The sequence below is a fragment of the Pseudorasbora parva genome, chromosome 4 (assembly GCF_024679245.1).
Source record: "Pseudorasbora parva isolate DD20220531a chromosome 4, ASM2467924v1, whole genome shotgun sequence".
NCBI classification, from domain to species: domain Eukaryota; kingdom Metazoa; phylum Chordata; class Actinopteri; order Cypriniformes; family Gobionidae; genus Pseudorasbora; species Pseudorasbora parva.
Genome location: NC_090175.1, coordinates 37,654,410 through 37,669,447, shown reverse-complemented (window position 1 = coordinate 37,669,447; position 15,038 = coordinate 37,654,410). Strand labels below are relative to the sequence as shown.

The window sequence follows — 15,038 nt, the reverse complement described above, 5'->3', positions numbered from 1 at the left end:
CAATGCAAGTTGCCTCGGATAAAAGCGTCTGCCAAATGCATAAATGTAAATGTAAATAAATGTGAACTTGTGAAATCCCATTCTTAATCTGAAGGCTTTCCACAAGGTTTAAGAGTGTGTTTATGGGGATTTTTGACCATTCTTCTAAAAGCGCATTTGTGAGGTCAGGCACTGATGTTGGACGATAAGACTTGGTTTGCAGTTTCTGCTCTAATTCATATTCATAATTCTATCAGGTTGAAGTCAGGACTCTGTGCAGGCCAACCTTGCGCTGACCCTACTCTGTGATTTTACATGGCCTACCGGTTTGTGGCTGAGTTGCTGTTGTTCCCAATTGCTTCCACTTTATTATAATACCACTAACAGTTGATCGTAGAATATTTAGTAGTGAGGAAATTTCAAGAATGGACTTATTGCACAGGTGGCAACCTATTACGGTACCACGCTTGAATTCACAGAGCTCCTGAGAGCGACCCATTCTTTCACAAATGTTTGTGGAAGCAGTCTGCATGCCTATGTGCTTGATTTTACACACCTGTGGCCATGGAGGGTTGATATATATATATATATTACATATAAAAATATATAACCTTTTTTAAATTTGTTTTTGTAGTTTGTTTACATTTTAAAGTTTTTAGCAATTTTTTGGCCATGTTATTATTATAATACATTTTTATTTCAGTGGTTTTAATTATTTTAGACCATGTAAAACTCTGCTGCATAAACGTCTGTGGACATGCTGATAAATGTGCAATGGTTTGCATGTCAAATTAGAGTGTTTCTGTGTGCGTGTTACTCACCACCTGCATGGCAGAGCTGCGTGGCGGGTGGGGCTCAATTAGCAGCTGGCAGGGTGTCTGTCCAAAACTTCTGATTTGAGACTCCACAGCCTGAGAAAGACAGAGAGTGAGCATTATGGAGGTTTGGTGACACTAATGAAGAGATATAGGACTATAAACGTCACCTTGAGACAGTGGCTAACTTGCCCTGGACAATATCAACTAATACAGACCAAAAGTATGTCTGTGTGTGAGTGGGGAAAAATGTGAGAAAAAGAAAAGTGGCGGAAATAATGATCATAATAATGGGAAAGGGCTGCACAGGAGCTTGAGTTATGCACATTTCTGTGTGTGAAAATGTGTGTTAAAGCAGAGAAAAGTGTGTATGGAAGAGTAGAGAGAGGATCTTGACCATAAAATGAGTGTGTGAGCATGGCACTGACAGAAAAAGTCAGAACTATGAACAGACTTATCATAGAAAAAGCATTTACAAACATGTTTATCATCACATCTCTCTTTTAGGGTTGCTTGCTGTAGCTAAAAATATGTTTCGGCATGTTTTTACTTTATTATTTACTAAATGATTGTTTACAAATATGCACTAAACAATTTATTTGCATACATTACAAATATATGCCTACGTTATATATATTTGAAACTAAGCTATTTTAATATATGAAACATATATCATAGAGACACTTCCATGAACATTTTAATCAATGATACAACAAATCCCTGAATGTGAGTTTTTATTATATTTAATTAATTCTTAATTAAAACTTATTTACGAAACTGAATTGAACCCACCAACTGCAACACAGGTTTTGCTGCTGTTTTAAAGGGGTGATGAATTGAGAAATCAACTTTCCCTAGAGCTTTTGATATACCAAAGGTCATGATAATATAAGATTATCCTGTAAGTTTCAGAGCTGAAAACTTCCTTTTTTAATCAAAGAAAAGCTTTTATAGACACCAGGACCAGAAAACGATCGTGAGCTTCATCCTTACATCATCGCGCAACAAAACACACCTCTACAGAATGTGTAATTGGGGAATTCACGTGGGGAAGACCGTGTCTGTGTGTTCACTTCATTTCACTGCTAAATCGTTTGTAAACAAGTCTCAAGTGCTGGATTTGCAGACACAATAGCCATGTTTACATGCACAATTTTTTTGTCATTCCGATTAAAATAATTCCGATTGAAAAACTTAGTGGACTATTTACATGAGATGTTATCTAAACTAAAACAATCTGGGGTTTACATGTTCTGACTTTATAATCGCAATCATCACAGAGCAGTTCTTCCGCATCAGAAATGTCGACTCTGTTCTCTCCAGCAGCTGGAATGTGTTCACGGGATGCCATAGCAACTCTCAACGGCCACCAGGACTTATACGGTTTTAAAAAAGCTATTTATTTATTGTAAAGTGTAATCATCTCAGAAAAATAAATTCTTCTGTAAAAAGTAAAAAGTGCCTGGGACAAACCCTGTCAAAATGAGAGGATGTGTCATTATGCCAACATTATCTTCATAACTTCTAACGAAATAAAAAGTTTACCCCTCAGAAAAATTAACTTTCCTCTCAACATTATCCTGCGTGTGAGCACGGCACGCGGTCAGTGGTAAAGGCGCGCCCTGTATCACGTCACATAAGGATGCACACTTAAAAGTAATCCGGTCAGGTCGTTTACATGGATACATTTTTGTTTGATCGGTTCATGAAAAGGTTTATCCCACCCCTCTCAAACCGATTACAATTTAATTCGGTTTGGGCATTTTCATTCTGATTGAGGTGTTTATATGGAGCATTTTCATTCGGATTGGACTTTTAAACCGATTAAAGTGCTCAATGTAAACGCACCTAATGTTGTGCCTTCTATATTGGATCCGACAGGAATGGTGCAACAAACTTGTGAGTAAAATGTCTTTTTTATATGTAATAGGGTGTAATAGATAATATGTAATAAAATGTACGCCAATCGGCAGAAATTCTTCCTTGATCTGGGCGCGCATGTGTTATATGGTGCGGGCCATGTAATACAATCGCGGGTGGATGAGAAATAAATCATTGTGTTTGCTTGATAAGTTGAAGTTGCTGCTTTCAAAATAATATCTCCCTCATGTGAACTGACACTGGGGCACAGATATGACAGCGGAGCTGAAGCTCATTAATTATGCAAATCTTATCCAATCCTAGCCGTGGGCATTTACTTCCAAGTCTCCAGTGTGTGCCGCCCATCAAAACCCAGCGTTCAGAAGACAGACAGACAGACAGACAGACAGAGAGAGAGAGAGAGAGAGAGAGAGAGAGAGAGAGAGAGAGAGAGAGAGAGAGAGAGAGAGAGAGAGAGAGAGAGAGAGAGAGAGAGAGAGAGAGAGAGAGAGAGAGAGAGAGAGAGAGAGAGAGAGAGAGATGCCAGAAATGTCCCAGCTTTCGACTGACTGCTCTGGCTCTAACTGTATTCATGAAAGCATCAGGAAGTCAGGAGGCTTTCCACGTCCCTCTCATTGTATTTCTTCACTGTTCCACCTTTTTTTTTTCACTCTGCTCAGACTGCCCTTCTTTACATCAATCCTTTCCGTCTGTTTCTAACTCTTATTCTGCTCTTCATCGCTCTTTCTTCATCCCGCTCTCCTGCTTTGATCTAGTTCAGCCCACTCTGCTGGTAACAATAGACTTCACCACACAAACTCTTTTTATATAGTGTAAATCCACTAGTGATCTCATTAGAGGCATTGATGGAACACAGATGACAGGACTACTGTGTCTGGAAATACCATTCCAAAGAAGCGGGGTTCAGAAGAGGCCACGCAAGGGAAGACACCTCGTTTCAATTTTATGATTGGTTGATTTCTACTTAAAAGCAATGGAATTTGACACTCTGTGTGGCAACAGTTCTTCAATTCTTGACCAAGTCTTTGGTGCTTGGCAAAACCACATTGCGTCACCTATTCAGTATGATATCTTTCAGTCTATCTGTTTCATAGTCTTTGGTAACAGTAGATGGCATATTTAACCCTTTATAGACAAAGATTGCAGACTGCCCCAGATTATTGCTGTTCAACATTCACTGCACGTTAAAAGATTGCAATCTTATTTGTTCAGGAGTATCATTAGAAAGATTAAAGACTCCAGCTTCGATATTTGATAGGTTGCAGTGACACTAATTTAAATTTATATCAGGAGTGCAAAATAATCCATCTGTAATTTTTGCTATTTTGAACAGAATAATTCAGTTCATTAATATTGCCTCGCGTCTGCTCCAGTTTATTTGTGCTCACATAGATGCACTAGAAAAGCGTCCATTAGGGCTCTTAGTCAAAAAGTGCATATATTTGGAGTATTTGATATTGATTTATTCTTATGTTTGCAAAGATTGTCAGACAGAATACCATTTCTATTAATTTCCCACTAAATTATGTTATCTGAAGAGCTGAAAGAGCACCCAGGAGCACGCTCTGTCTCTCCTGTTTCTGGTTTGGGTCAGTTATTACTCATTGAGCACTTATTCCATCTCTACAGCTGTCAATCATCTTACGTAAGTTAATGTGACCATAATTCCTGCCCTTCTGTACACTTCCTCGTTCTGAGCTCTGTGAAAAACAAACCCAAAGAAATATTTCCACATGTGAAACAAGAAGTGAATGAACACGATTATGACTAGTAAAGTTTGTGTGTAAATTTCATGTGATTTGGGCGTGTTTCAACCGAACCATGAAAGACATCAATTGGATAGACCTACAACCAATCAGAGCAAAGAAGCGGCGCATTGTCAAATGTCAACATAGTTAAACTGCACTGTGTTGCCAAGTCCGCGGTTTTTTCCCCGCGGGTTGTTTTCTATATCCGCGGGTTGAAGCGACTATTACGTGATAATGTTGAGGCGGGGCAATTCTTAATAGACTTTTCACGAATTCCCTCCACTTCATCGTTCTTCTTAGTTGCATTGACTCATTTTCCAGTCATCTTGAATATATATTTTGAATATATAAATACATCTACACACACATATATATATAAATCTAATGCCAATTAATGATCTTTTAACATTTTATTGCTAACACTTATGACAAACTTTTAATTGTGTTGATATAATGCCTCTAAATTTGTGAAAATATCCAACAATTGACCATGCTTGAGTCACACACAGACTTCACCATTCAGCATGCAAAACACAACAATGGTAACATTATTTTTTTACACTTAATAAGACCATTACAAGTTCATTTGCTGTCATTATTGGGGTTATATGAAAAAAGACAAATAAAGCAAATAAAATGGTAAAATAAAGCCAAAAATACGAGTTACGATTGCCCTGTGATTAATTTATTCATGCTGCAATACATTCTGGGAGTACATTTCCTCAGCTCACAGATAGAATTATGTCGACACAACTTGAATGGTTTTAGTAAGAACAACTTGATGCAATTAAGCTTACTTAATTGAGTGTTTAGTTCAGCTTACTTGAGAATTTTAAGGCAATTGGTTTCCTAATATTTTCCTAGTAATTTGAGCACTAATAACAAAATAACACAACTAATAATTTTGAGTTAAGTATACTTCATTAACAAGTTTTCTGTACAAATTTTGTTAAGTTTTGCCAACTAAAAAATAATACACTACCTTACTTGAAAATTTAAGGCAATTGGTTCCTCACTTTTTCTAAGTAAAGTTAACTTATTACATTTTACAGTGCAGCTCTAGTTAAAACATTTTAAAATATACCTGATACATTGTTTTGCATTTTGGGACTTTCAGTCGAATAAAAGACCAAAAAGATTTTCCAATCGTATATATTTCATCAGTGAAGATTTAAAAGTGTTAAAATGTTGTCTAGTCTCGTTCTCGTGAAACATATATCGTGTGTCTCATCTTGTGAGCTAAGTGTATCGTCACACCCCTAGACTTTAATCCAAATAAAAAGTAAAGAATTGTCTACATATTTATCTACTCCATTCAGTCCTAGGATGGGCAAGTGTACTTGAGTCGAACATGACGGCGATGATCGACCATGAAAATGATGATCACCCTGACTTTAAAAAAATATATATTTGTCTATTTTTGCTTGGTTATTGGTTATTATAGCATTTTGGGCGGTACCTGAGGTCTGAGTGAATTATGACAGAATTTTCACTACACTGTGAATTATCCCTATTATTAATGTATGGTATGTATGTACTGATTTGTTTACTATTATTACCTGTTTCTTTGGCAAAAATCTATTTTCCCAGTGCTTGGCGTGTTAATTTTATACCTTTTGTGGAGATACATTTTATTAGGTATATATCAGAAAAATCCCTGCAGGGTGGTGTTTATTCAGTTTCAGCTCAAATGCAATGCCAGATATTATTGACTGGGTTATCTGAGACGGTCATTTTGTTTTTATCATTTTTATTTTATTTTGTCATTTTGTAGATGTTTCTTTTTCAAAAACACAGAAGCATCATAATCTAGCAGTTCTTTTTACTAGTCATACGTTTTCATAGACATGTTTTCATGTCATGTTTGTATATTAGTTTTTGTAAATGTTGTTATTATCTCCATGACGAACATGTCCCGCACATGCCCAGTCAGAGTACTCGAGTACTTGTTTTATGAGAGCTATCAATTATCGAAACAAGAAATCGGCAAAAATGCCATTATAATGCCATCCCTATATTCAGCCCCTCACTAAGTTTCTCAGACATACACCAAGATCTAAAACAGATCATCTAGTTTCATGCAAAGCTGTCTCTAGTCAACTAATGTCATTCAGAAGTGTGGCACAGGAGTTGACGTAGCAAGCAGAATGAAGGTCGAGTGTGTCACATTGGGACAGTTTGTTTAAGCCAATATGTGGATGTGTCTTGCCCAAGCACCTGACCCATCTTCATTAAATCCTCTCCTGACATTTACTACCACAGTAGAATGAGGCAGTTCTCAGGTCAGAGCATCCAGCCAATGAGGAGAGAAGGTTATATGGGTGCTAGAGGGGCCAATCTCTTTAGGGGCACTAGTGCGTATCTGATGAGGTCTCTTTATATTCTACACATTTAAATGATGGAAATACCCCGTATGTATGCATTGCACGCTCACACACACACACACACACACACACACACACACACACACACACACACACACACACACACACACACACACACACACACACACACACACACACACACACACACACACACACACACACACACACACACACACACACACACACACACACACACACACACACACACAGTCATGCTTCATGAGTCACCTGATTTACTCTAACCCTTGACAAGGCAATTTAGCTGTACAACAAGCTGTGACCAAATTTTCTTATTTTGCATAATGAGGTCCCTATGAATACTTCAAAGATGTTGGGTGGGGGTGGGTCCTCTCAAAATTTAAGCCTTTTAAAGGTCAGATTAGTATCAGACTTGAGTAAAAGTGAGCCCTGATTTGGAGGAAAGGCCTGTTTATGTGTGTGCATTTATTTCACGTGCAAAGGGAGCCCTTTGTGCCTGTCATGTTCTTTTTTGTGTGGTGGCAGGGCAAAGACAGGAAGTAATCATCGTCTGAGTAAACATGGCCCAGTCTCCTGAATGACCCTAATCTGCCAGGAGACATTCCACACGCCCCATGGTCTACACGTACACACGCACGCGCGCGCGCACGCGCACACACACACACACACAAACACACATGCGCACACACACACACACACACACACGTGTGCACACACTGCGTTCTACATACATAGAGAGACGCAATTACGCACACAGCTTGCCATCAAAAAACCTAAACTCAGCTGCTCAGACTGACAAATCCCAGTCCTGCCCAAACCAGACCTGAAATGCAAGATACAAAATGAAAACTAGAACCAGAACCCAGAAGTTGGTTTCCCCACAACCCAATTTGAGAAGATCCAGAGCCGTTGCCATACTTTCTGTTTCCAGACAAACACACACACACACACGCTGTTATAAGAGCCATTCTAAACTACACTCTACTTGTTTATTTTTCTAATTTAACTCTACAAACCGGGGTCCAAAATGAACTTTTTGCCACACCTGCCAATGGTGACTGAATTGACAAAATGTACCGGCCATAAATGTTTTGTTTTTTAATTCATTAATTAATTATTTTTTTTGTGGCCATGAATCAGTATTTTGGATAATAAAAATATATATATAGTCACAGACGTAAAAGTGATCCACATCTGATTTTTTTGCTTGCCTATATGTGACTCATATCTATTTGTCCATAATAGTGTAAACAGCACAAACCACATGCAAACCTTTTTAAATTCTGATTTGTGTTTATAATTAAATCAGGTAGAGGTCTGACTTTTTGGAATGTGAGTCATTTTGGGATCCGCAGATTTTTACATCACTTCAGATCAACATTTGTCATAATTCCGTGCTGTAGGGAGTTACTACAAATATTTCACATACTGGTTGTTTTTTCTCTATACAAGCAAAAGGAGTATTGTAAATAATTTTACATTTTGCTCTCTTTCTCTTTACCTAATCGCAATCTCACAAATTCACTGGTATCTGCTGCACATAAACTAACTCACAAAAAATTTAAATAACTGACTGACACATAACATAGAAGGTTTTCATTTTTCTTTTACTTTAATTCAATATATGCTGGAAGTCTTAAGTTCTTGATAGATATGTCAATGTCCACTTTGTGATCAAACTGTGCTTTTGGATGAGATCTTGTCAGTAAATCAGTTGCTCTAGTTCATAACACATACATGAATGAAATGTTCAAGAACCGGACTGATTCATTTCTAAAGCAACTTACTATTCCAATAATTATAAGCCCACTGGAGGGGACAATTTTCATGGAATAATGACCTAAAGGTTTGTTCATCACATAAAACGGTCATATACTGTAGCCTCAAAAAATGTACAGCTTAATGAGAAATATGAACAACTTTTACACCTATTTTTTCTTACAGGTCATACAGGTTTGAAGTTGCATGAAGGTGAGGAAATTACAGAATTTTCACTACACTGTGAATTATCCCTATTATGCATGTATGTATGTATGTATGGATTTATTTACTAATATTACCCTTTTTTGGCAAAAAACTATTTTACCAGTGTTTGATGTGTTAATTTTAAACCCTGCATGTAGTGTATCTAAGAATAAGATGTCCTCAAGGTAAAAGGAAGAAAAGGGTAACAAAATATTGCACAAAAAAATCATACATGCTCATTCTAGGACTGTATGGCTCACCAGTGCTGTTCTGATATGCATTCTCTCTCACTCTCTTCTCTTATGCCCTAGACCCTGTTACGTTTTTTTTCAAGCATGTTTATTACAGTTTGATTGCAGTCACGGCCATGTGAATTTATCGATCTCCTAATGGCATGTGAATGGTGGAGCGGCAGTCAGGCGTAAGGATTCCCATTTAACCTCTGCTTATTAAACAGGAAGTGTGCAGGGTAATGGGCTGAACTGGAGAGATGACTGGAACAGATAGGCAATGAATCTGCATCAGATGGTGGGATGAAGAAATAGATAGAGGATTAAGGGCATGGAGGGTGGGAAGGAATAAAAGAAATGAACAGAATGAACGGCTAAAGGAATGTCTAGATGGAGAAGGATGAACAGAAAAAAAGAACGGAAGCATGCAGTGAAGAAAAGAGCATTAAAGGGATAGCAAGAACACCTAGATGGGAATAAGGTGAGTCGAGTCATTAATCAGACTCAGTCACTGAGCATGAAGGGCAGGAAGGCTAGAACCACTCCGACACCAACGACTGCCCTAGTGCACACATTCACACCCACACAACTGCTTCAATGCAGGAAAAGAATGGCACTGTGTGACCTCTGCAGCAGAGATGCTATATAAACGTGGGGAACGTGTAAGAACTTGACGTGTGGATGTATGCACAATTGATATCGAGGTGCAGTTAGCCGCTTAATTCATTGCCTTGCATCCAATTGCTGCCCTGGGATAAAGTAACCTGTAACTGCTGGTCTAGAATCCGTTTTTCCGCACAAAACCTTAGGGTGCTTCCACACTAGCACTTTTGGTGCGCACCCGGGTTCGATTGACGTCAGAGTTCGGTCCGTTTGGAGGATGTGAACGCTGTCTTCTGAACTCTTGTGCGCACCTGTGAACCGTACCCGAGTCCAAGCTGTAGATCTAATTTCTGCTCGTCTTCTGTGTTCTTTAGAGCCTTTGCAGTACATTTGCAGTAGATAGATGCAAGTGCCATTATGTACTGAAGACTTGATAACAAAACTAAAATATAAAAGTGAGTTGAGCAACACTATTAATTTTGTCACCTCGCTCGCCGTTTTTACCAAGCACAGTCCAGCGGGGGCAGGCGGAGGGGGAGGGCGGAGCAATCAAAGTTCTGCATAATTAAGGGCGTGGCCACTTTGATCGACAGGTGAATAGCCATTTATCCGCTGTCATCACGTCACCTCAGCTCCGCCCACTTCTCGCCTCTTTGCCCATCTTCTGTTATCCGGGCGTGTTGCGCAATGAAGCATTGCCAAGATGGCAACGGCCAGCTCGTCTCTACTTTCAAAACTGCACTTCAGAATCCTATGGGTGATGTCACGGACACTACGTCCATATTTTTTTTTTACAGTCTATGGTTCCGTCAAATCAATCGAACCACGTGTGAAAGCACCCTAAGATTTATCTGAAATAGCTGCACATTCTTATGTATCATTAAAAAACATTAGAAAGAAGTTTGAAGTACTAAGTTGGTTCACATTCCACCTATGGCATTGTACTTAATTTGACGCAATGACGGGATGGAAGTCTGGTGCTTTAATGTTGTGAAACTGGGTGTCTTTTAGCTGACAAATCAATTAAAATGCATCCACTGAACATTTGTGCAAAGATGTTTCACCACCCGAGTGATCAACAAAGAGACATACATCAGTACAACAATGGCTCTAATTTCATCTCTTATATCAGTTCTATTAAAATATGCTGTCTACTTTGACTAAAGTCCATGCATATCAGGGGTTTAATGCAGTCTGGTTCAAAGTCCTGTTAGGCTCACATCCAGGACAATGCTGCAAGGAACAACAAAATAACAATATCCTTGAATAATGGATTACAGACCACCATGCCAGGATAAGTAACACCAACATCCTGCTTGTCTCGGATGATGTAAAGCAGATAGTCTTGAATGGTAAATGTTCTTTATGTTAGCACTGGATGCTATGCGTACTGTCCTCTACAGTAAATGGGGTCGCTGAACAAAAAAAATATGTCAAATATTTATTACAGTATTCTGGCAAGAGAAGACAATCCAGACATTTAAGAGCCGTTATCCACCATGAAAGTCATTCAGTTCCAATATATATATATATATATTTTTTTAAATGGAACCGTTCTGAATTAGGTGTGTGGTTCAGACCTACTGTCTAAGTCTTCAGGTAGATCAGGTAGTGCTGTTCCTGAGGGAAAGGCAGTACCTGGGCCTGTTTGATGGACATCTGTAGCTGTCGGTGGGGCAGTTAGTGAGCTAGTTCTGTCTGAACTGGTCTGTGCTTCTGTGTGGCAGCTCCCAGAGTGAAAGAGATGAATAATAAATGAGTGTGGGAGAGAGAGGTAAAGAGGGAAAAACAGAGAGATTCCTATTGAGTCTGTAGTATGTCTTCAGGTCTCACGGTAACAGCTAAACAAATGTTTTGTATGTGTCTGTTAAGGCTCAAACCTGTTTGCAATAGCTCTGTTCAAAAGCATAGTGTGCTGACTCGCTGCTTACTGACTATACAGTCAGCTGTCTTGAAAAGGAGCCTTACAGAAATGTTTGAGCAAAAAATTTGCCCAACAACGGTAAGACTATGCACCCTAAGACTATGTTCACACTGCAAGCTTTAATGCTCAATTCCAATTTATGGATCAGATCAGATTTTTTTTGTATAGCTGTTCACATTGTTTTTGGCCATTCTGGCCAATATTAGATCCCATTGTGAACAGATCATGGTCCTTGACTAACCCACATGCACAAAAGAACAATAAAAAGATATCCCTCAGCATACTGCCATACGGAAGTAAACACAGAGCACATTGAAGTATGTGATTACTTACTTCAGCATGAAATTAAAATTCACTATTTTGTGAATGCATGTTATAGATCTTACTGTAAATGATTTATTCAAGTAAAGTATTTTTTTTTTCTTTTTCTTTTTCTTGACCTTGTAATGTTTAAGAAGAATCTCAATAACATGATCTACCGGTGAAAACGACAGAGAAATGTCCTGACCCCCCGCAATCGACGGCAAGCTTGTATTCATTTAGAATTTAGAATTCACATCTGGATAACCAATTAAAAATTGGTAAAAAAGTCCCCACACAATTTTTTTTTTTCGATAATCTGTTACACTCGGATGTATGTAATAATGCAGAAGAAAAGATCAGTTGCTACGTCTGTTACATCACAACTTTAAAATATTTTGTATACTCAACATTTTTTTTAACTACACTAACACTCTAAAAAGTGCTGGGTTAAAAACAACCCAAGTTGGGTTAAAAATGGACAAACCCAGAAATTGGGTTGCTTGAACCCAATAAATGGACCCATTCAAACAACCCAATTCCTGGGTTTGTCCATTTTCAACTCAACTTGGGTTGTTTTTAACCCAGCACTGTTTGGAGTGTAATTATTGTTTTCTATGGAATAAAACAATTTAAAAGATAATTGCAACTTTTTATCTCCCATTGCTGACTTTTTCTCCAAATTGCGAAATATGAAATCGTAATTGCGAATTATAAAGCCAGACATGCAGTATATAAATTCAGAATTGTGACAAATTCACAATGCTTCCTTTATAAAACACAATTATCATGCAATTCTTATATTTTTCACTGAAATATATATATATATATATATATATTTTTTTTTTTATAATAAAAAAAAATCCTGCTTCAGTCCACTATCTTGAAATCATTTTTTTTTTCATTGAAGTCATTTCAATGCATTCAGTGTTTCCACCCATAGGGCCCTATTTTAATGATCTGAAACGCAAGTGTCAAAGCGCGGAGCGCAAGTAACTTTGTGGGCGGGTCTCGGCGCTGTTGCTATTTTCCCGGCGGGATAAATGGCTCTTGCGCCCGGCGCAAATCTAAAATGGGTTGGTCTGAAGTAGCTTCATTATTCATAGGTGTGGTTTGGGCGTAACGTGAATAAACCAATCAGAGCGGCATCCAACATTCCCTTTAAAAGCAGGTGCGCAAGTTCCATTATGGATTGCTATTATTATGGCGTATTTACCAGGCGCACGCCAGGAGCGGTTCACAGCTGAGGAGAATGATGTTCTTGTAAGAGCAGCCCTTACAAAACAAAAATATATTGCAGTATATTGGAAAATTTCATGCAATACATTAGGAAATATATTAACATAGATGGGAATTAATATTTATATCTTTCAATATATTGCAATATATTGAAAGCGGCAATCATTTGTATATTTTGCAATATATTACATGAATATATAATATATTTTATAATACCATCACTATATTATTCCATATATTTACAATATATTAAAATATATTTCAACTAATATACTGGTAAATATATTTTCCTTTCGTAAGGGAGTGAAAGACAGAAGTTGTGTTGTATGGGGATGGGAGAAACCCACCCAAAACAGCTTCGGTTAAAAAGACGTCGGTTAAACAGTTTTTTATTTTTTCAGTCGGTTTTTTTTCCTGGTTCTTGACGGACAAACCAATTTGTCAGATGTCCTTATATACATATATGTTAACTCCCACTTATTGGGCAAACAGGTCTGATCCTTAATTACTACAATTAGCCTGAATAATTTGTAAGCTAGATTTATGCCTATTTTTTCACATCTTCGTGGCACACCACAATGTGTTAATATTTTTTTTTTAGTGTAACAATTTATGATTTGCAAAAATAACTGTTGCATCTGTGTAGATCTCATGAGCAAAGTGTATGCGCATTGTGCACGCTATACATTTTGGTCAAGCATGCGCCCTTAAAATAGCATAATGAACAACGCGCAACGCGCCGCTGACTTTAGACCAGGTTTTTTCTGGTCAGTGGCGCAACTGTTTAATGGAACAGCAAAATAGCACCAGGGATTGTTTGCGCCGGAACACGCCTCCTTTTTTGCGCTGAACCGCCCAGGGAGCGCAAGTTCATTCACTAGTTTAGCAACGTGCTTCTGTGGAGGCAAAATAGGAATGACACATGCATCGGTGTACAAAGTCAATTGCGCTGGGTGCAAGATAGGGCCCATAGACTAATTTGTGGCAGTCCGCCACAGAATCAACACTGGCCGCCACATATTGTGTTTCTTCATTAATTTTTTTACGCTATTTAAAAGACGCATTTCAACTGCACTTCCTTAGCCTCTCGCGCATCTCTCTCTCTCTCTCTCTCTCTCTCTCTCTCTCTCTCTCTCTCTCTCTCTCTCTCTCTCTCTCTCTCTCTCTCTCTCTCTGCATTGCATTTGACAGTAAGTCTCAGGGTTGCCAACTCGCACACATTTGTCGTGAGACACATACGTACAGGCTGTCTCACCGTCTCACTCTGCCCTAGAGAATCCAAACTGTTTTTGATATGAAAAAGTCTAAGCTTCACATAAATAATAAAAAAAAAGGTTTAATATGAAATTCAAACAACAAAAAGCTTTTTGGTGCACTTAGTGTGGCATTACAGTTAAACCCAGAGCCGATGAATAACAGAGTTGTGATATGCGTTCCTCTCGCGGTAGCGCGCATGGTCACGTGATCACTGCGCTCTCAATAGTTCTAAACAAACCAGTGCTGTGTCAACACATTGAATAGACAACAGCTTCACTATACAGGCATTTGCAACAATTTTGATAAAAAGTACAGCATAGTGTGCATTGATTATTACATTAACTGCATTTACAGTATCATTTTAAAACTCAACATTGTTGTTATGCTCTTGTATTTAGCCCTGAGTTATTCCTTACTATCATAGTCAAATGTGATCATACTTCAGAAACATAAGAAACACACTCACCTCTCTGAGCATGGGGTCAGATATGGAGCTGAGGTTGACCGCTCCTTCATAAGTCAGGTAGTAGAAAACATTGAGCGCTCTGATGGCTTCAGGTCCCTGCTGCTTGTATCCGAATATCAGATCAATCCACTGATGCAGCTGACAGGACACAAACTCACTTTCCAAAGCCTATAAAAACACAGGAGATAAAGCTAATGTCATTCAAGCTCAGTGAAACAACAGCCTGCCCAAAAGAACTACATCAAGATGTTGTAGATAAATAAGCTAA

General features: G+C 38.3%; 1 protein-coding gene across 1 annotated transcript in view; it reads right to left on the bottom strand.

Moving 5' to 3' along the window:
• The window catches only part of lrba (LPS-responsive vesicle trafficking, beach and anchor containing), a 334,073-nt gene that overhangs the window by 31,444 nt on the left and 287,591 nt on the right, over positions 1-15,038 (bottom strand). Inside the window, 2 exon segments of the mRNA XM_067441679.1 lie at positions 801-890; positions 14,771-14,938. Of these exon segments, the coding sequence (XP_067297780.1) occupies positions 801-890; positions 14,771-14,938 (258 nt within the window).